Source organism: Engystomops pustulosus, chromosome 1 (genome assembly GCF_040894005.1).
Source record: "Engystomops pustulosus chromosome 1, aEngPut4.maternal, whole genome shotgun sequence".
In the NCBI taxonomy this organism is placed as follows: Eukaryota; Metazoa; Chordata; class Amphibia; order Anura; family Leptodactylidae; genus Engystomops; species Engystomops pustulosus.
The window spans coordinates 98,490,736-98,512,162 of NC_092411.1; the positions used below are offsets into that span (position 1 = coordinate 98,490,736).

General features: G+C 43.1%; 1 protein-coding gene, 2 long non-coding RNA genes and 3 other non-coding genes across 8 annotated transcripts in view; 5 read left to right on the forward strand and 1 right to left on the reverse strand.

Annotated features, from left to right (window-relative positions):
• Positions 1-1,376: 1,376 nt before the first annotated feature.
• LOC140128154 (uncharacterized) lies at positions 1,377-3,615 on the forward strand. The gene is made up of 5 exons (XR_011855120.1): positions 1,377-1,484; positions 1,888-1,942; positions 2,282-2,320; positions 2,607-2,674; positions 3,426-3,615. It is a non-coding gene; the product is annotated as an uncharacterized lncRNA (long non-coding RNA).
• LOC140087991 (small nucleolar RNA SNORA79) lies at positions 2,397-2,541 on the forward strand. The gene has a single exon (XR_011850050.1). It is a non-coding gene; the product is annotated as a small nucleolar RNA SNORA79 (small nucleolar RNA).
• Positions 3,616-3,622: 7 nt separating the features above from the next.
• Positions 3,623-6,417, forward strand: LOC140128157 (uncharacterized). The gene is made up of 2 exons (XR_011855121.1): positions 3,623-4,496; positions 6,292-6,417. It is a non-coding gene; the product is annotated as an uncharacterized lncRNA (long non-coding RNA).
• LOC140088013 (small nucleolar RNA SNORA79) lies at positions 4,233-4,377 on the forward strand. Its single transcript, XR_011850052.1, has one exon. It is a non-coding gene; the product is annotated as a small nucleolar RNA SNORA79 (small nucleolar RNA).
• On the forward strand, positions 5,933-6,077 carry LOC140088002 (small nucleolar RNA SNORA79). The gene has a single exon (XR_011850051.1). It is a non-coding gene; the product is annotated as a small nucleolar RNA SNORA79 (small nucleolar RNA).
• A 5,394-nt stretch (positions 6,418-11,811) lies between the features above and the next one.
• The window catches only part of CCNB1IP1 (cyclin B1 interacting protein 1), a 34,124-nt gene continuing 24,508 nt past the window's right edge, over positions 11,812-21,427 (reverse strand). For 2 of the 3 annotated variants that reach the window (XM_072149650.1, XM_072149659.1), the window contains exon 3: positions 17,479-17,854. In XM_072149650.1, coding sequence (XP_072005751.1) covers positions 17,492-17,854 — 363 coding nt within the window. In that variant the 3' untranslated portion in view covers positions 17,479-17,491. Of the gene's footprint in view, positions 12,148-17,478; positions 17,855-21,427 lie in introns of those variants that run through there. The other variant, XM_072149668.1, reaches the window with a different exon arrangement.

Sequence of the window (21,427 nt, forward strand, 5' to 3'; positions counted from 1 at the left end):
CCGGGGCCCCGGGGAACTGGAGGGGCCCACTCGGGCCCCCGGATCAATTGTACCAGTGTCGCTATAAGACATAATGACGTCATCGGATCACGTGTGCCGGCTTCAGAGCCGGCGCGTACGGGATCCCCAAGCCGAAGACAGCTGCAGGCGCTGCTCCGGGGGAACCAGGAAAGGTGAATTATTTTTTCTTTTCCAGAGGGGAGTCAGTGTGTATACAGGGGGAGAGGGGGGGGGGGTGTTAGTGTGTCAGCATGGGTGGTCAGTGTGTCCACAGGGGGAGGGGGGGGGGTTCAATGTGTCTGCAGGGGGAGGAGGGGGTCATTGTGTCAGCATGGGGGGGGGGTTCAGTGTGTCCGCAGGGAAGGGGGGGTCAGTGTGCCCGGAGGGGAAGGGGGGGTGGTCAGTGTGTCCGAAGGGGGGGGGGGGGGTCAGTGTGTCCGCAGGCGGAAGGGGGGTAGTCAGTGTGTCCGCGCAATGTTGCCACTGGAGGGTGGCCCACGGAGGGGTCCACTAAGGCTCTGTCGCCCAGGGGCCCACTAAAACCTGGAGCCGGCCCTGACACAAGGCATCGTGGGATCTGTGGGCTAGCTGGTGAACTTGCTGTTCTTGCTGTCTCTGACTCCGACACACGTGATATCATGTGTGGCGGCTTCAGAGTCGTTGCATACAGCGGAGAGCGAGGATAGGCAAGTTTAGGATTGGGGCTGGGTAACAAGAGGAGCTGGATAGTGATCAATTGTACCAGTGTCTTAAAACAACACAGGTACAATTGATCCGGGTGCCTTAAGGTTCATTCATTGCCAGAGTGGGGCCCTCTAGTAGCTTTGGCACTTGCCCGGGTATTCTGGGTGCTAGCGCTGGGTCCCTTCCATTAGGTAAACCATTTTTCATTATAATAAAAAGCGTGAGCTGGGCAGGAGGACATGATATGTGACCTTTGCTTTGGTCTCTCCTTTCCCTAACCTGTCCCCCTCCGTTTCTTACACAATCTCACCCTACACTAGTCGGCTCCCTGCAGCGAGAGGATTCCCCCCTGAACACATATAATACATGTAATAGGGAGCCATTAGGAGCCAAAAGAGGCGACTCTTTTAGTGAGCTGAACATAATGAACCAGCTCCCTAAAAAGAGCCGGACTTCCCATCACTACTCATCACCAACTGATTTACACTAAAGTTTAACATCAACTGCGCAGTTCAAAACTAACCCGACCACGTGACGCCTATCCAGCCAATAGGATAACCAGCCTATGGCAGAGGTCTACTGTAACTGGTTGATATGAGTTAAGGGGGTGTGGCTTATATCTGTTATAAATACAGGCATTTTGAAGCGTCTGTCTTGTACTCGGGAAGAGGCTATGAACACGTTGGTACAGCTGGAATAGGTGGATTGCCACCACTTCATTATCCTTGTCGTTTCCTCTCCTAGTCGTTGTGCAGTGTCATGGCGGGAGCACGCCGTTACCGGTCTCCTCGTGTTGAGAGGTAAGTGAGCGGGGACCAACTAGTGAGGTTCTTATTGCTACGAGTGTCTAGTGCATGTGTTATCGGCAGGATCACTGCGCCCTTGGCCGCCATGTTGGGTGTGATGAGCACGTGCTGGGAAGCGCCCCCGCCCCTCGCCATGGGCACGTTCTTTCTATCATTGTACTAGGCAGCAGTCTCCCTGCACGTGGTGTTATAACCTTTAGGGTTGGGTGCAGGGGCACCCTCTTATCCGCCATGGGGTACTTGTTGAAGCCTGCTGTGATGAGTACGTGACGAGTCTGTGTTTCACATGAAATACGATGATTATGATCATACCCTGAGCAGGCGTCTTGTGTGTTTGCTGCTCTTTGCGTGGGTTTTTTTTTTTTTTTTTTTCATGAATCCTTTTAATCTATTGTAGGTGGATGCTGAAAGGTGACGGTGTGCGCTCCCACTCCCTGAGGTGACCTGTGCAGGTAATCTCATTCTGATGTGGCTGTTGTACAGCTCTATGTGGGTATACAGGAGTGTTCATTGTGATGTGTCTTGGATACACCTGGGTGTATTTGAGACCTTTTGTTGCTATTCCCTGATATGGTTGTGTTGTGCCCCCAACCTCCTGGCTATCTATTACTGATTACCAGGGCTTGTCCCTGCGCAGCTCTAATGCTGGAGTGTTCTATGATGAGTTTTCATAGTCTGTGTTTCACCTGATATCTGTGATTATGAATCCTACTCTGAGCCACAACTGACTTTATATACATGTAACATGGTATAGGAAAACTACTCACTAGGAAAACCTTCTCTTCCTCTAGGTGACCCAGAGAAATCAAGATGCAATGGCTGTATAATAGGTAAGTGTAATGTGTAGTGATGCCATAGCCAAGGCTCAAACTGTAGTGTTCAGTTACCTTTTAAATTGACCTGATGCGACGGCTGTTCCTTTCTGAGCCCAAAGCTATGGACCTAGAAATTTTAGGCTGTCGTAGATTAAATTTGCCTTTTTCACTCAGGAGTGGCTATAGGTGGGTTGGCTGCCTCTCCGCACTTCTGAATTTTGCGGGGCAAAACAACATGAATTCTCATTGTGTAGCCTTTAGACTTGTAAGGACTGCTTGTTAATCCATATTCTTTTCGCAGGATATATGCAATGTAACTGGATGGCTGAGAAGATGGGATGCATCGTTTGCATTAAATTAATTGTGGAGGTATGTTGGATGAGTTTTCAAAACTAAAAGGGAATGTGTCCAGAGTTTTTTTTAATGGTCCTTTTCACCACCTGAATCAACTGACCAGTGGGTTGACTAGTTGGAAAGAGGTTGTGGTATGATACAATATGCATTGCATCACTTACCACACATAACAATCCATGCCCTTTCCTACTTTTAGTTTTGCCATGTAATGGTGGAGCTTGCATGCTTCAACTGGTTGAAGGGGAATAGGTGGTATTGTGCATTTTAATGCGCTATTTATAGTGCATATATCTTCATATGTTAATATCTACCCCTCCCTCCCCACAAGTTGAGCACCTTGTGGTAATTCTCTCTAGCCCCAGTTGGTGGCATTATAATATTGCTAGTCTTGTGTAACAAATATTGATAGGAGCCTGGGCCTGCATGGTGGTGAGCTAGCTTCTCCTGACAAATGTTTGCGTTAGGAGGATTTCCCATGATGCAAAATACAAAGTGAGAAGTGATGGCTGCACCCCAACAGGTAACAAAGGCCCTGGTTTACCCCACTTCTCCATGGGGTACCCCAGAACTAGCTTTTACTTGTTGAAGCCTGCTATGATGAGTTCATGAGTCTGTGTTTCACATGAAAAACAATGATTATGTTCATACCCTGAGCAGGCGTATTCTGTGATCGCTGGTTTGAGTTGTGATTCCCGTGGGGTTGAAATTTTGAGAAGGGTTTTCAAATTGGTTACTCTACATTAATGTTTAATCTGATTTATTGTAGATGTGTGGTAAAAGGTGAAGATGTGCACTTACTCGTAGAGGTGACGTCCATAGATACTGTGCAGGTAAAGAACACTTATAATTCTCAAGTGTAGTTAGTGCAACTCTACTAAGAGGATACAGAAGTGTATCCTCTTGCTCAGCCTGCCCCTCCTATCTACTCATCACAGGTCCCATCTACTCACATCTCATGTGATGTCATCTAAGGTCCTTTACTTGATTACATTTGCAACACCTACCCTATATATCTGATCACAGCATGCCCCATGGACTTCTACTCCTCCCTGTCCTCCATGGGGACTGCATCTGATAGCATGAAATCAAAGCATACATAGGGTAAAATGTGCAAATGTAAAAGGACTTGACATTTGTGACACTTGTCATATGACATGAAGTGGCCAATGATGTAACAGCTTGCAATGTTCCACACTGAGCAGCATGTTAAGTGTCAGACCTGTCAATTAAGGAGGAAAGGAAATGCAGTAAAGACTGGAAAGGTCCTCTTTACTAATCTGCAATTAATTTCCTGGCACCTCCATTTTTGCTTGGCCCTGCACAGCTCTAATGCTGGAGTGTTCTATGATGAGTTTTCATAGTCTGTGTTTCACCTGAGATCTGTGATTATGAATCTTACTCTGAGCTACAACTGACTTTATACCTTACATGTAACATGGTATAGGAAAACTACTCACTAGGTAAACCTTCTCTTCCTCTAGGTGACCCAGGGAAAACAAGGCGCAATGGCTGTATAATAGGCAAGTGTAAGCCAAGGCTGTAGTGTTCAGTTACCTTTTAAATTGACCTGATGCGACGGCTGTTCCTTTCTGAGCCCAAAGCTATGGACCTAGAAATTTTAGGCTGTCGTAGATTAAATTTGCTTTTTTCACTCAGGAGTGGCTATAGGTGGGTTGGCTGCCTCTCCGCACTTCTGAATTTTGCGGGGTAAAACATGAATTCTCATTGTGTAGCCTTTAGACTTGTAAGGACTGCTTGTTAATCCATATTCTTTCCGCAGGATATATGTTGTAACTGGATGGCTGAGAAGATGGGATACAATATATTAGTTGTGGAGGTATGTTTGAGTTCTCCAGACCAAAAGACAATGTTTCACCACCTGAATCAACTCTTAAGCATCCTTTAATGCTGCTGTATAATGCAGCGGACACGCAACGGTTACTGCCATGGGCAGCGCTGGCCCTGATCGCAGCACTTAACTTGCCTTGTCTCCCCCCCCCCCCCCACAAACACATCTGTGTTGGCAATCTGTTACCATGGCAGCCTACAGTCTGGCTTACACTCTTAGAATTGCAATGTTTAACCCCTTAAGGATGCAGGGTTTTTCGGCTCATTTCTCGCTCTCCAACTTCAAAAATCCATAACTTTTTCATTTTTACATGTACAGACCTGTTTGAGGGCTTATTTTGTGCGTAACAAATTTTACTTTCCCGTAATGTATTTATTTTAACATGCCGTGTACTGCGAAGCTGAAAAAAATTCCAAATGTGGAAAAATTGCTTGTGCGTCACGTTCTTTGTGGGCTCAGTTTTTACGTCTTTCACTCTTCGCTCCAAATAACACGCCTACTTTATTCTTTGGTTCGGTGCGATCGCGGTGATACCAAATTTATATAGGTTTTACTGTGTTTTAATACATTTTCCAAAATTAAACGAATGTGTACAAATTTTATATTTTGATTGATCGGGCATTTTGGGACGCGGCGATACCTAATATGTTTGATTTTTACTGTTTATAATGTTTTTTTATCCACTGGCTCATTGTAACGAATCTGCAGATGCCAGATAGTCTCGGGTCAAACGAAGACCCGAGGCTACCATGGCAACCGATCGACGCAACCCGCACCCCTCCCGCCCCCCCCCCCCCCCCCCCCCCGCCCGCCCCGATGACGTTCAGGGGCGCGGCGATCGTAAAAAAGATGCCGGCGCCCGGCCGTCTTTTAAACGCGGCCGGAGACTTTGCCGGCGGTGTTGAAAGGGTTAATAGCCGCAATCGGTGCAAGCGCTGACCGCGGATATTAGCAGTGGGGGTTTTATGCAATATGCAAAACCCCCCACCTTTGTATGAAGAGGACTCAGCCCTCTTCATACATCCCTTATACCTCTGCGCCGTAGAGCTATGGCGCAGAGCGTTAAGGGGTTAATGACCTCCAATAGCCTGCAGGTGGCAGACTTTTATCAAAATTGCTACATATTGTAATACAGTAGTATTGCAGTATATAGTACGAGTTTAAGTACCCTAGAGGTTCTGAAATTGTGAAAAATACATTATTTTTTACAAAGTGTACAAATCCACCCATTTCCCTAGAACACAAGTCTGTCTATTTTAAAGTAACATGGTATAGGAAAACTACTCACTAGGTAAACCTCTTCCTCTAGATGACCCAGGGAAAACAAGATGCAATGGATGTATAATAGGTAAGTGTAATGTGTAGTGATGCCATAGCCAAGGCTCAAACTGTAGTGTTCAGTTACCTTTTAAATTGACCTGATGCGACGGCTGTTCCTTTCTGAGCCCAAAGCTATGGACCTAGAAATTTTAGGCTGTCGTAGATTAAATTTGCCTTTTTCACTCAGGAGTGGCTATAGGTGGGTTGGCTGCCTCTCCGCACTTCTGAATTTTGCGGGGCAAAACAACATGAATTCTCATTGTGTAGCCTTTAGACTTGTTAGGACTGCTTGTTAATCCATATTCTTTTCGCAGGATATATGCAATGTAATACGGTAGTATTGCAGTATATAGTATGAGTTTAAAGTACCCTAGTGTACAAATCCACCCATTTCCCTAGAACGCATGTCTATTTTAAAGTAAAACATGGTCATGTTTTCATAAACTTTATTTCTTTTTTGCAGGTACTGAGCCTGAATACTGCAGGGATCAAGAATAGTGATGTGGCTGCCATTCCTTTTCACTTAAATGCTTCAAAATTCTAATTTGAAAGATGGAATACACATTTCAATAAACCAGAATGAGACAAATGCATGTGATTGTTGTAACACTTCCTGGCCAATCTATTTGTAGTTTTATTAAAGGGGTATTCCAGGAATCGGCATTGAGTACAAATGGGTACTCAACTAATTACACAGCTTATATTTTATCTAAAATTTTGCTCCCCTTAGCAGAAAATGCTGTGGGCTTAGACTGTAATGAAGAAAAAAAATGCTACTGGCCCTTTAATCAGTACGTTAATTTCCTCCGTGCGGTCCGTTGCGGAGCAGGCACAGGACAGAAGATGGCCGCTGTCGCATGTCCACATCACATGTCCTGCACCTTCCTGGGCAGGTCATGTGATCACCACTACATTTGGCTGTAGTCGTTCGGTTGCGGTGCATCCAGTATGGCCAGTGTTGTGGTGATGGCAGTTACACCATTACTATGGTAACAGAGCAAGAAAGTCTGTTATATCACCAGGAGGAGTTACTGAGAACTAAAGGATCATGGAACTTGTAGTTTCCAGTGGCGGCCATCTTGGTGTTAACTCCACATACTTTATAGAGGCCATAAAATTTTTAAATCATAAAAGGGGGCAGGTAGGCTCTTCATTGGTTGTTGCAATCTTGCAAAGGAATGTCTGGTGGGTTCGCTTGAAGCAGCCCAGTTTAATGCAGGGGACTGTGTGCTTCCATGGGAGGCTGGGGTGGGTGGTTGCAGGATTATGCGCTCCCTGCTGATCCTAGATCAGTGGCATTTTTTTTCAGCTCTAGGATGAATTTTCTGGGCCCTCCGTGGGAAATTGTGTGCTACATATCTCCAAACAGAAGCAGTATGGCACTTGAAATCAAATTCCCCATGAGGGGCATGAAAACTGATGGGTAGGAAAGAAGTATTGGGGAACCTGTCACCAGGAGACCCCATCTAGTAACCACCACATCCCCCATAAAGCATTGCCTAAACACTGCTAAACATTGTCCTCTGACTGGTGAAGTCACCCCCTGGGAGGTGCTGAAAAGGCAGGTGTCGTAGTCCCCCTTCCCCTCAGGAAGCAGCTCCTACTTGTGATTTTTTTTTTTTCTTCAAAAGACAGTGCCCAACTACAACCAAAACCTACTTTTATGTTGCTAAGTTCTAACATGACAATTTAAGCAGTAACCTATTGATCCAACATTTGGATAATAGCTTCCTTCCAGGGTCCCCTGAAGAGGCAGAATCAGGGGATACAGAGAAGGAGCTCCAACAATAAACATCTGTCCACAACGTCTCACTCGTGTAGTCCTGGCAGCCAAGGAGGTGTCGCTTTAAAATTGCACTGAGCATAGCATGTCGTTGGCTGTCTTGGACCGCAGGAGAAAGCATTGAGTCACGTCTAGCAAATTCTGTGCTGGGGTAAAGGCCTGAGTGCCCACAAAAAGGGCTCTGAGTGCTACCTTTTGGCACCCATGCCATAGGTTTGCCATCACTGCTCTATGGGGACGTGGGGGTTGCTATAAAGGGTCTTGCATTGACATGTTCCCTTAAACGCAGTTGTTGCTCTGAGGTCTTTGGCCTTATCAGTGGTGTCCTGGACTCTGCAACCTGCAATATTTACTACTCTATCCTGCTGGTTGAGTATTTCTTTACTTTGACACTTTGAATATAGATTATGTAATTGAGCCCAAATCTAGCCAATTGCACAAGACTCAAAAGATTTCTCTCAGCCTGCATGAGACTTTACCCCTATGCTAAATCTGATGTTCCTAAGTGGGACTAAAAAGCGTATTCCCTCATGGGCATTCACATTTAATTAAATTCATTTGCCATATGTAAACATTTCTTCAATTGGATGTAAATTAAAAAAAAATGTTCCTGTGTGAAGATAATTTCTCATAAATGTAGCCATGTTGTCCCTTAGAAACAGGTCCTCCGATACGACCACGCCACATTTTGGCAGCGGTGGCCAGACATGCACTATTGAGCCCTGCCAGGCCACCTGGTTTCAGCGATCATTACCACAGGACGGCTGTGTGACGTGCAGTAAATCCCGGACATTTCATACACAGGCCTTTTTGTTTCTTTGTGAAATCACTCCAGCAGAGGTGGCCGTATCCAAGGACGGTCTTGTTTATAAGGGACCATATACCATTTATGGGAAATTATCTTTACACAGGAACTTTTTTTTTTTAATATCTTATTGAAGAAATGTTTATACATGGCAGTTTAATGAAACTTAATGTGAATGCCCAGACGAGAATACCGCTTTAACTTTAGTGCTAAACACATCAACATTTTCACCTTTTGAACCTCTAGAAGAGTCCGTTTTAAGTTGCAATAACTTAAGCCCGTAGGATTGGAGAACTTCAGGCCTGGTTTTATAAAGAAGCATATCTATCTATCTTCAGATAAAGTAACTCTAAAACTAGATCCGGCTTTTCCATCAAAAGTAATTATAGATTTTCATCGCAATCAGGAGATAGTATTACCAATTTTTTGCAACAATCCATCAAATGGCAAAGAAAAGTCATGGCATCCACTCGATGTGCGCAGAGCGGTCATAAATTATCTTAGAGCCACTAAATCCACATGTAGATGCAATAATTTATTTATTCAGTTTGCAGGGAAACAAAGGGTTGTCAGCATCTAAAGCAACTATAAAAACTAAGCAACTAAAAAATATCATACAAAAATGTTATCCAATACAATATTTAGATATTCCCGACAATATTAAAGCCCACTCTACTAGAGCGACTGCAACCTCTTGGGCAGAAAGAAGAAGGGCTTCTGTAGACCCTCTCTAAATTATTAATCTGGTAATACTCCAAGTGGGCCCTCATGGGGGACGTGATGGAAAATTCAAATTAGTCTCACCAGTAATTCTGTTTCCAATAGTCCTGCACGATGGCCATATATTCCCTCCATATACACTTACCGGCCATTTTATTAGGTACACCATGCTAGTAACGGGTTGGACCCCCTTTTGCCTTCAGAACTGCCTCAATTCTTCGTGGCATAGATTCATCAAGGTGCTGGAAGCATTCCTTAGAGATTTTGGTCCATATTGACATGATGGCATCACACAGTTGCCGCAGATTTGTCGGCTGCACATCCATGATGCGAATCTCCCCTTCCACCACATCCCAAAGATGCTCTATTGGATTGAGATCTGGTGACTGTGGAGGCCATTTGAGTACAGTGAACTCATTGTCATGTTCAAGAAACCAGTCTGAGATGATTCCAGCTTTATGACATGGAGCATTATCCTGCTGAAAGTAGCCATCAGATGTTACAGGGTACATTGTGGTCATAAAGGGATGGACATGGTCAGCAACAATACTCAGGTAGGCTGTGGCATTGCAACGATGCTCAATTGGTACCAAGGGGCCCAGAGAGTGCCAAGAAAATATTCCCGACACCACCACCACCAGCCTGAACCGTTGATACAAGGCAGGATGGATCCATGCTTTCATGTTGTTGACGCCAAATTCTGACCCTACCATCCGAATGTCGCAGCAGAAATCGAGACTCATCAGACCAGGCAATGTTTTTCCAATCTTCTACTATCCAATTTCGATGAGCTTGTGCAAATTGTAGCCTCAGTTTCCTGTTCTTAGCTGAAAGGAGTGGCACCCGGTGTGGTCTTCTGCTGCTGTAGCCCATCTGCCTCAAAGTTCGACGTTCAGAGATGCTCTTCTGCCTACCTTGGTTGTAACGGGTGGCGATTTGAGTCACTGTTGCCTTTCTATCGGCTCAAACCAGTCTGCCCATTCTCCTCTGACCTCTGGCATCAACAAGGCATTTCTGCTCACAGAACTGCGGCTCACTGGATGTTTTTTCTTTTTCGGACCATTCTCTGTAAACCCTGGAGATGGTTGTGCGTGAAAATCCCAGTAGATCAGCAGTTTCTGAAATACTCAGACCAGCCCTTCTGGCACCAACAACCATGCCACGTTCAAAGGCACTCAAATCACCTTTCTTCCCCATACTGATGCTCGGTTTGAACTGCAGGAGATTGTCTTGACCATGTCTACATGCCTAAATGCACTGAGTTGCCGGCTTGTGATTGGCTGATTAGAAATTAAGTGTTAACGAGCAGTTGGACAGGTGTACCTAATAAAGTGGCCGGTGAGTAATCTTATGTTATTTATGTTTTTCAGTGTTTTCTATGGCAGTACCATAGAAGTTTTCTCTGTTAGACACGGGAGCGAGGTATGGTCAATGGGTCTTTATATGTTTTCACAGCCTTCTGAGGATGGAGGCCGTGATGGAGGACTAAAGTATATAGAATTATCAGTGAGACTAATTTGAATTTTCAAAATGGAATCAATAAAGACAGCAACACCTCTAATGGCGAAGAACTATGTTACGTGCACTCAGTAGGCCCCTGGGCCACAGAGCCTCAGTGGGCCCCTTTTCAGTAAACTCCTAGTTTATCATACCAAACAGCCCCCTCAATCCCAAGTATTTCTTATGTACAGCCTTATGTGGGCCCCCCAACAGCTCTGGGCCCGGGTATGCCGAGTGCTGGTGCCGACCCTGTGTGCAACATCGACCTCAAGGAAGCGTATTGCCACTAACCCATACACTAAACAAGTCAGCTGTTTCTAAGCTTTGTAGTAAAGGATCCTGTCGGAAACATACACTGCCAATTCAATTCTCTCCCATTTGGGATTTCATCGGCCTCAATAACCTTCACGAAGGTAATGATAAAGCTAGTACAAAGGCTAAGAAAATACTCTCATTGTTCCATACTTAGACAACCTGTTATTGGTGGCTTAATCTGCAGCAGAGCTCAAAGTCTCTAGGAAATCAACACTAGACACCCTGAAGAAAGCAGGGTGGATTGTTAATACCCAAAATTAGACTTAAAAGCAGAGAAAATAGAATTTTCTAAGTGTGCTCCTCGATTCAGGAAAACATAGCTGCTTTCTTCCCCAGGACAAAATAGAAAGGATTGTTAAATCGGTCATCCAGTGTGTAAGGTGTTGCCAGAATCACACAAGGCTATTACTGAAATGCATACTGTCTTTCTGGAACAAAAATTACCTCCACCTAGATTGGAAGGTACAGATTTCTCCAAGGATAAAAAATAGACCACCTTTGGTGGATGAAAAGATTGCACCTGGAGAAAGGGTTTATACTGGAATCCTTATCCGGTCCTATCCATTCATTCTCAATCGTCCAGAAAAACAATTACAATTGCTCTTTTTATTCATCCTAAAATTATTCAGTGGTGTTGGGGTGAGGGCTCTGTATTGTGGAGGTCAAGTTCTTCCACTCTAAAGACACCTGACCATGCTGTCAACACCACAACACAATAGACCACTTCCAGCTCTTTACAGCTGTTCTGTACTAATGTTCAATTTCTATGGGTAGATAATATTAATTTTTAACTGCTTTTTTCTAGAGCTGATAACATTTGTTAAAAACGTATCTTGTAAAATATAATAGGCAGGCAGAAATGCTTTATAACAGATCTTTATTCCAGACCCATTATCTCATACAGTTAAATACAGGCTATTAGATCACCAAAATTATATATATTTTCTTTACTCTTATCTATTGGTATATATTACTTTTTTGTTTGTTTGTAAATTTGCACTTGGGTGCCATGGTTTACATCCTCACAGCTTTGAAAGCCCTAGATGAAGCTGTGTTCATCCGATCTCTCATTCTGGGGGAATCATAGGCAGTGTTTCCAGTATCATCAAAAGGAGATGAACAGAAGAATGGTTGAGAATGGAAATCCTTATCAGATGACCTTAAAGGGGGTGTTTTGGCAGTCTGGAACATGTTTCCTAAAGAAGAAACAATTGTAGTTGGTTAATATTATAACAAAAAATATTCTCTATACACTCATGTTGGGCTCCATTCACATGTCTGTATATTGCAGCTGTGTACGCCATAGAGCAGTGATCATAGTATCATAGTATATAAGGCTGGAAAAAGACGCAATTCTATCAAGTCCAACCTTTAAGAATTAAATAAATGTTTTATCCCCATAACCCGTGATATTTTTTCTCTCCAGAAAGTCATCCAGGCCTCTCTTGAACATGTACATAGAGTCCGCCATAACAACCTCCCGCGCCAGAGAGTTCCACAGTCTCACTGCTCTTACAGTAAAGAACCTTTGTCTATGGCTATGGTAGAATCGCCTCTCCTCTAGGCGTAGAGGATGCCCCCTTGTCCTGGTCACAGGCGTAGGTATAAAATTATCTTTGGAGAGATCCTTGTACTGTCCGTTCAGGTATTTGTACATTGTAATGAGGTCTCCCCTCAGTCGTTTTTTTTCTAAACTGAATAATCCCAAATTTTGTAATCTGTGACTGTATTCTAGTCCCCCCATTCCCCTAATAATCCTGGTTTCTCTCCTCTGCACCCCTTCCATCTCTACTATGTCCTTTTTATACACTGGTGCCCAAAACTGTACACAATATTCCATGTGTGGTCTGACCAGGGATTTGTATAAGGGCAAAACTATGTCTTTATCATGAGAATCTATTCCTCTCTTGATACATCCCATAATTTTATTTGCTTTAGCAGCAGCCTTAATCATGGCTAACTTCCATATTGAAAATGTCAGAATAAGTACTGTCTCCATGAAATCCCTTCAATCACCTGATCTCTGAGTTCTAAAAAAGACAAAACGGATCTCGGTACATTCACATTAAAAATAATGCTTATCATTATTGCTTAAAAATAAAAGCGATCCCATAACGTTTGTAATAAATGAAACAATATATCATTTGAACACACATAATTGTTTTTATAAATCAGACACAAAAACATATCATATGTCTTTCTTATTAAAATCGAAGAATTGGTCCAAGGTATATTCCAGTTCAGAGCATAGATCTCCGGATGGAGGCGCTTTTGGCTATTAGATTCCACTCCCAGGTGTCGGCTTACGTCATTGCTCGCGGTGGTACAGTGGGTCCACTACCCCTTATGCTGAAAGTAAGATCCCGCCAAGGTTCGGCTACCTGAGCTGGCTGATCTCAAGGTGCAAGTCCAGCAACTTGGACAACTCACCACCATCTTGCAGCAACTGTTGACGACCAAGTACCAGCAGTACCTTCCACAACTGCGGCTACACTATCTACTGCTAAACCCAGGCTGTGACTCTCCATGCCCACCAATGTAGGTGCTTCATTACCCAGTGCTCCTTGCATATCGAACTGCCTTCACAGTTCTCCACAGAACGGGTTAAGGTGGCTTTCGTTATCAGTCTTCTCTCTGGGAAAGCCTCAGCATGGGCCAACCCCCTCTGGGACAGGAACAACACGGTCACGGCTATTCTCACCGCATTCCTTGCGGTCTTCAGGCACCAGCTCGGGCTTTGTTTGCTGCAACGGTACTGCAGAACTTACGCCAAGCTTCTGAGCCCGCTTGGAATGAAGTGGCCTTGGTCGCCACCTTTAAAAAAGGACTTTCTGGAGAGATTAAAGACGCTCAGTCTGCATGAGACCTGTTGTCTTCTCTGAGTAGTCTAATCTACCTGGCTACCTGGATAATCCTGTTCTCAGAGTGCAGTGTCACAGTGCTCAGTGTCCCGAGCAGGCACAGATCAGGACCCTGCTTGGCATCAGTCTTTCAAAGGCCAAGACAGCTGTCCTCTTTGTCTGCTCCAGCAGAAGCCAGGTGGATAAAGCATGTCTGTCTCCCCAAGAACACTCCAGACATCGTCAGGAGAATCTTTGCCTCAATTGTGCTAGCACTGAGCACTTCCTCGGTGAGAACAAAGCTTCTCCACGCCTGAATATTCCAGTTCTACTCAGCTTTGGAACAAGTGTACAGTTTCAAACTTAAGCCTCCTAGGATTCTGGCTCTGCAGGATGCTGCCCTGGTCTCCCAGCATCACCTTCCTGTGGTTCATCTACAGAAGCCACTGGTCATTTCATCCGCATTGCAGATCCTTTGCAATCTGGTCCTGTACTGCACCGAGCCCCTGTGCCTGCAAATTGGGGCAATGCATAAAGAAAGACTGTTCTATGTGCTCCAGGAGTTTGTCAACAACATTTTCAGAGACTTACTTTATACCTGTGTCATGGTCTATCTAGGCAATATTCTGATGTTCTCCACGGACCCATCGGGCCCATGTACGGCAAGTGCTCAAGCGCCTAGGGGCTAATCGACTATATGCCAAACTTGAGAAGTGGAAATTTAACCAAAAGAGTCTTCCCTTCCTCAGATACATCATCTCTGACAAAGAACTACAGATTCGCCCAGTAGGACTTTGTGCTATCCAGAGATTCCTGAGCTTCGCTAATTACTACCGGCAGTTCATACTGCACTTCTCCTCCCTCGTATCTCCCATTGTGGCGCTGACCAAGAAGAACGCCAATCCTAAACTCTGGCCTCCGGCGGCTGAAGAAACTTTCTCTAGGCTGAAGTCTGCTTTTGCCTCCGGCTCCTGTTTTCACCAAGCCTGATGCTCAAAAACTGTTCCTGTTAGGGGTTGACACCTCTTCAGTTGATGCTGGAGCCGTTCTCAACCAGAAAGGACCTAAAGGCCACTCAGAAATCTTTTCAGCCGCAAAGAGGAACTAATCTATTGCTGATCTGGAGCTTCTGGCCATAAAGCTTGATTTGGAAGAGTGGCATTAACTTCTGAAAGGAGCTTGTCATCCAGTCAGTATCTATACTGATCACAAAAACCTCCTGTATCTCCAGACTGCTCAGTGTCTCAATCCATGACAGGCTTGTTGGTCCCTCTTCTTCTTCTGCTTCAATTTCTTGATACATTTCCGTCCTTCAGAGAAGAATGTTAAGGTCGATGCCCTCTCTCGTGCCTCAGATGTCATTGGGGAAGAACCTTCTCCTCAACATAGTGTTCCACCTGAACACCTGGTTCTCGCTGCTCCTGTGGATCTAAGGCAGCTTTCTCTTGGCAAGACCTATGTCCGACCAGCTCTTCGGAAGAGGAAACTAACTTGGGGACATTGCTCTTGTGTGGCTGGGCACCCTGGGGTGCAGAAATCTGTCGATTTCATATCTTGTTTCGACTGGTGGCCAGATCTGGTCAAGGATGTACGAGACTTAGTGAGTTCCTGCACCCCCTGTGTCTATAACAAGTTGTCACGTCTCAAACCAGCAGGTCTGATTATGCCATTGTCGATACCCAATTGCCCGTGGACTCACATAGCCATGGACTTTGTTACGGATCTTCCGCCATCTTCCAGTAATACTGTCATCTGGGTGGTCACAGACCTGTTTTCTAAGATGTCCCACTTCACTCCTCTGCCTGGTCTACTGTCATCTCCTCGTCTTGCCAGCCTGTTCTTCCTCCTGTTTTCTGCCTTCTTGGACTCACTCTGCATATTGTGTCGGACCAATGATTCCAGTTTGTTTCCCAGTTCTGGTGTTTCCTGTGCAGCTAACCCCAAGTAAAGCTGGATTTCTCCTCTGCGTACCATCTGCAGTCTAATGGACAAGTGGAGAGAGTTAATCAGATTCTGGGATGCTATCTACGCCATTTTGTTTCCATCCAACAGGACGACTGGTGCATCCTGTTACCATGTGCCAATCTGCCGGTTCTGCTCCCTTCTTTATTGTTAATGGACAACATCCACCTCTCCCACTTGCTGTGTGCTCTGATGTTCCTGCTGTGGAAGAATTGGTCTGAGTTCTCAAATCCATCTGGGAGCAAACCAAATACATCTGTTCTGCACCAAGACCCAGGCTGACAAGAAACGCAAGCTTCCTTCAGTCTTTTCTCCGGGTGATAGAGTGTGGCTGTCTTCTCGGCTGAAGATTCCCAGCTATAAAATTGGTCCTTGGTTCTTGGGTCCATTTGAGGTGCTGAAGTGCATCAACTCCGTGGCTTATAAGCTGTGTCTTCCTCCCTCCATGCGCATTCCAAACTCCTTCAAAGTCTCTCTTCGAAAGCCTGTCATCCTGAACCACTTCTCCCGGCAAGTACCTCCTCCGGAGGCTGATTCCCCCAATGTCTTTGAAGTAAAGGAGATCCTTGACATGAAGTTGGTCGCCTGACATGTTAAGTAGCCAGCACCTTCCTTTGACCCCTTCCAAATTGAATATGTTGGATCCTTCTTCATTTGCTGTCAGAACTACACCCAACATATATGGATGGATTCACACTGTCCATGATCACGTAACATAAAAAATGTCACGGACTGACTACACAGCCAGGGACAGAACTAAATGCACATATATAATCTACTGGAACAGTATACTCTGCTGCATTGATGAAGAAGGAACCCATTTCAGTGTGCTTAGTCTGTGGCACAGTGCTTTTTATGTTTCATGATCATGGTTAGTGTGAATCCTTGAAACATAGAAAAAGTATGAGCCCTGCACCACAATCAATGTAATTTTTGGTTATAGACACAATACCAACTATGAACCATGAAAAAAAAAGATGTGTCTTAACAAAGTTCCAAAACTTCATCACGGTGACTTTTCCCCTAATGAAGTCATCGTGAGTGATGGAACGTGCCGGGTGGACATTAGCACCCCCTGGCTGCTCTAGATGTTTGGTTCCTTGCTCACCTCTCTACCTATACAAAGGTTTATACAGCATTGTTGATCATTCATTTTATGGATCGTGTTGAGCGGGCATTGATTTCTTTCTATGTATGGTACTATTTGTGATTATAACTTTTTTATTGTATGTACATATATTAACAAGCACCTAACAGACTTGTTTGCAGTCAGAGAGGAAAGTGTGGGTGATCATCCAGGATCACAGTCTTTATAGTGTATGTTGTTACACTTTTTAAATGTTTTTAACATTCTTTGTCTAATCTTGGTCTATTGATATTTGTGTATAAATAAAGATTGTCTATTTTTGGAACTTTGTGGTTGTTAAGACACATCTTTTTTTTTCATGGTCAGTGTGAATCCGCCTTAAGAGTGTTGCCCGGGCCTACAGAAAACTTTGTATTCATCTAATTGACACATTACCAAAAAATGAAAGTTTCTTGAAAATTGATAGATGTGACCTACAAGGTGAAAATGGTTGGGGATCTCTGCTATACAGTGTAATTTTCAGATCAGCTTTAGTTTTGCTGTTATTCCATTAACTATGTACAAAGCTCATAAGCTCAGTGTTTCTGTTTAAACCAATAAAAAAATTTCTAGGAGAAATATAAGTGTATTATATATACATTTCCTATATACTTAGTCATTCTCTCTGTGGTTACCCATACTAAATCCAAAATGCCCAGAACGGTCATGGTGAGATCTCTCTCTACTTGTTGAAGCCTCGCGATTCGTCACGGCAATATTGCGGAGTCGTAATCCATCATACATTCCCTGCAACTTAGTATACTGGCGATTCCGTTCCATAAGTTTCTCAGAGAGGTCACTATATTTTCTCTTATATTCCTCAAGGATTTTCTTTAGCGAATTTACTTCCCCCTTCATGGCTAATAATTCAGATTCCTTGCTCTGTACTTGCTGAGTATAAAGTTTTTCCATCTGCTTCAAATGTCCTTCTGCCTGGCTGTAGTTATATTCCTGGTACAATCGCTCCTGGTAAACCTGGTAACAAATTCAGAGGAAGGCATAAGAGGAAATAAAGTTGTTGCGCACTACTCCATACAAAAATACAATACAATACAATAAATAATAAACAAACATTAATGCATACACAATTCAATCAATAAAAACATAAATAAATAAAAAAATTTTTTTTTAAATTATCTCCTAACATGGACCGCAATATTTAATTCATAATATTCATTAGACAGTTAATAATAACAGGTTCTACCATCACTGTACAGGCTGCTAGAGAATGGCACAAAACTGTTCTTCATCCTTTCTGTTTTACACATCCAGTGCTTCGCTGACCAGCCAATTTGTCATGATTCGGATTCCTTGTTTCCATGATAATTTTATTAAACCTGCCTAGCACTCTTTTATTGACTAGTGACTCCTAGGACTCCAGGGAAATTCCTACCACAGATTCAGTTTTCCTGATCTGACTACCAAGTCTCGACCTATCACAAGCTGAGAATCCTGTGCCCCATGCTGCCACTGCAAAGAATCTTGATGAGCGCAAAAAATACAACTTTCGCTGAAATTTCTTCACCTGTTGATTTACGTCAAATTGCCAATCCGGTTTCTTATCAACATAGACCCCTAAATTTTTATATTCTGAAACTTGCTCAACTACAAGTTCATATATATCGGGAGATACACTTCACCCTTTTTCCGCCTGAAATCAATATCCAATTCTTTAGTTTTTTCAATATTAAGTAGTAGTCCATTTTTCCTACACCATTGTACATAACGGTTCACTGTACCACGATACTCCAACTCATTGTTCTCACGAATACAGCCTACCACAACAGTATTGTCACTAAATTTTTGAAGAAAACATTCCCTGGCGTCTTGTCTTATGTCAGCAGTATAGACACAGAATAAGAATGGAGCTAGGACTGTACCCTGCAGTACCCCAGTGCTACAGTATAGTGTATCCGAAAATGTACTTCCAAGTTTACACGCTGAAGTCGAACAACCAGATAGATCCAGTTCACAGTTTGAGGAGGAATGCCCATCTCACATACAGGATACTTGGTCTAATTGTGTTGGAAGCACTACTTAGATCGAAAAAAGTAATGCGTACACAAGAATTCAGTGTCTCCAATGATGTTTGTGTTTGATGCAATAGATGGATTAATGCATCTTCTACCTAGAAGATCCATAGAGGACTCGATCTGCCCCAACAAATACTGTAATACCAGACGTTCAAATACTTTCATGACTAAGGGAGTGTAGCGCAATTAGCTCTGGGATCGCCGTCTCTTGGGATAGATGAGCAACTGGCCGCAACCAGTTTTATTAACTTCTTTCAAGCAGGAAAAATGGCAAAACAAAAACAATACAGAAAGAAAGTCCTAGGCCATCTAGCCACTAACTATACAGTACAGTATTTTTCTCACTACCAAGAAACTGTACGTACTGTACAGCTTCCCAACCACAGCATACAGCAATTGGCAACTTACATAAGAGACTTCTCTTGTGCAGCTTCTGACTTTTTAACCCCTAGGCGCACCAGGACGTTATAATACTAGATGGTAAGCGCACGGGGACGTAGTATAACGTCCAGCTTTTGGGACCGGCTCACGAACTGAGTTGGTACCAGAAGCAGCGGCTGCCAGCGACTCCGATCGCGGGTGTTAACCCCTTACACGCCGCGGTCAAGCATGACTGCGGCGTGTAAGGGTGTTCCTGCTATGGATCGGATCCCCCGTGCCGCTTACCGGGGGATCCAATCCACTTCTGGGCAGCCCCGAAGACTGCCGAGTGCTCTGGGGCTCCCCGATGTCCCTGGCAGTCAGATCCCTTCCAGTTCTGACTGTAAACTGTCTGCACATGCTCTGCATGCTCAGACAGTTTACACTGCTCTACAATGAATAAGTATTGTAGAGTAGTGTATTGAACTTGATCAGAGCATCGTTGATTCAAGTTCAAGTATGTATAAGTAAAAAAAGTTAAAAACACTAAAGTTAACAAATTAGAATAAATAAAAAATAAATACATAAAAATATAAGCCCCTAAAATGACACTTTCCCATAAAAACACTTAATAAAGTATAAAAAACACAAACACACAAAAAAAGCCTCATATTTGGTATTTCTGCGTCCGTAACAATCTGTATAGTAAAACAGAATCATTACTGGACCGCCACGGTAATTTTTAATTAATACCTTTAAAAAAATGCTCTAAAAAGTGAATTAAAAACTATAACGCACTCTAAATGAAGACCACTAAAAAGAACAAAAAATAAGCCCCTAACCAGATTTATCAGCCGAAAAATAAAAAAGTTATGCATATGAAAAGATGGTGATGCTAAAATTAATAAAATTGTCTCCAAATTAGTTTTTATTCAGTAAAATTGAATAAAATACACAAACCCCCCACATATTTGGTATTGCTACGTCCGTGACAATCTGCATAATAAAACAGAATCATTATTGGGCCTGCAAAAATGAACCCTGTAAAAAACAACCTAAAAAAAACTCTGGAAAATTATAATTTTTAATTAATACCCTTTAAAAAATGCTCTAAAAAGTGATTTAAAAAGGTTACGCACTCTAAAATAAGACCACTAAAAAGAACCACCCTTCTTGCAAAAAATAAGCCCCTAACCAGATTTGTAAGGCGAAAAATAAAAAAGTTATGAAAGCATATGAAAGTCGGTGATGCTAAAATTTACATTTTTGCCTAATTACTTTTTATTCAGTAAAATGGGAAAATTTTCTTTAAAAAACTATATAAATGAGGTCTTTTCATAATCGTGGAGACCCATAGAATAAAAATAATATACTATTTTTACGGTATGGTGAATGGCCAAAAAAAAAACCCACAAAAAAAGTTCCTAAAAATTGATGATTTTCATTTCCTTCACCAACAAAGAGTTAATAAAATCTCACCAATTAGCTATAGATGCCCCAAAATTATGTATCAGAAAAGTGCATCTCATGTGGCAAAAAAATAAGCCTCTATAGGTCCACAATAAAAAAACAAAAAAAAATTATAGCCTGTACAATGTGACATAGCAAATCTGATCTGCATGGCGCCTCCTTCCCTTCTATGCCCGGCCGTGCGCCCATACAGCAGGTTACTACCACATATAGAGTATCGGTGTACTCGGGAGAGATTGGGTAACAAACTTTGTGGAGCCTTTATTCATTTAATCCATTACAAATGTTTAAATATTACAATTTGTAGACCACACCTCCATTTTGTTTTAACCCCTATAAAACACCTAAAAAGGGTTAACAAACTTCTTTAACCCCTTCCCGCCGCGGCCCTTTTTCGATTTTGCGTTTTCATTTTTCACTCCCCACATTCAATAATCTGTAACTTTTTTATTTTTCCATGTACAGAGCTGTGTGATGGCTTATTTTCTGCGTAACAAATTACACTTCAAAATGGTGGTATTTAATATTTCATGCCATGTACCGGGAAGTGGGAAAAAAATTCCAAATGCAGTGAAATTGGTAAAAAAAACGCATTTGTGCCGTATTCTTGTGGGCTTGGATTTTACAGATTTCACTGTGCACCCCAAATGACATGTCTACTTTATTCTTTGGGTCGGTACGATTA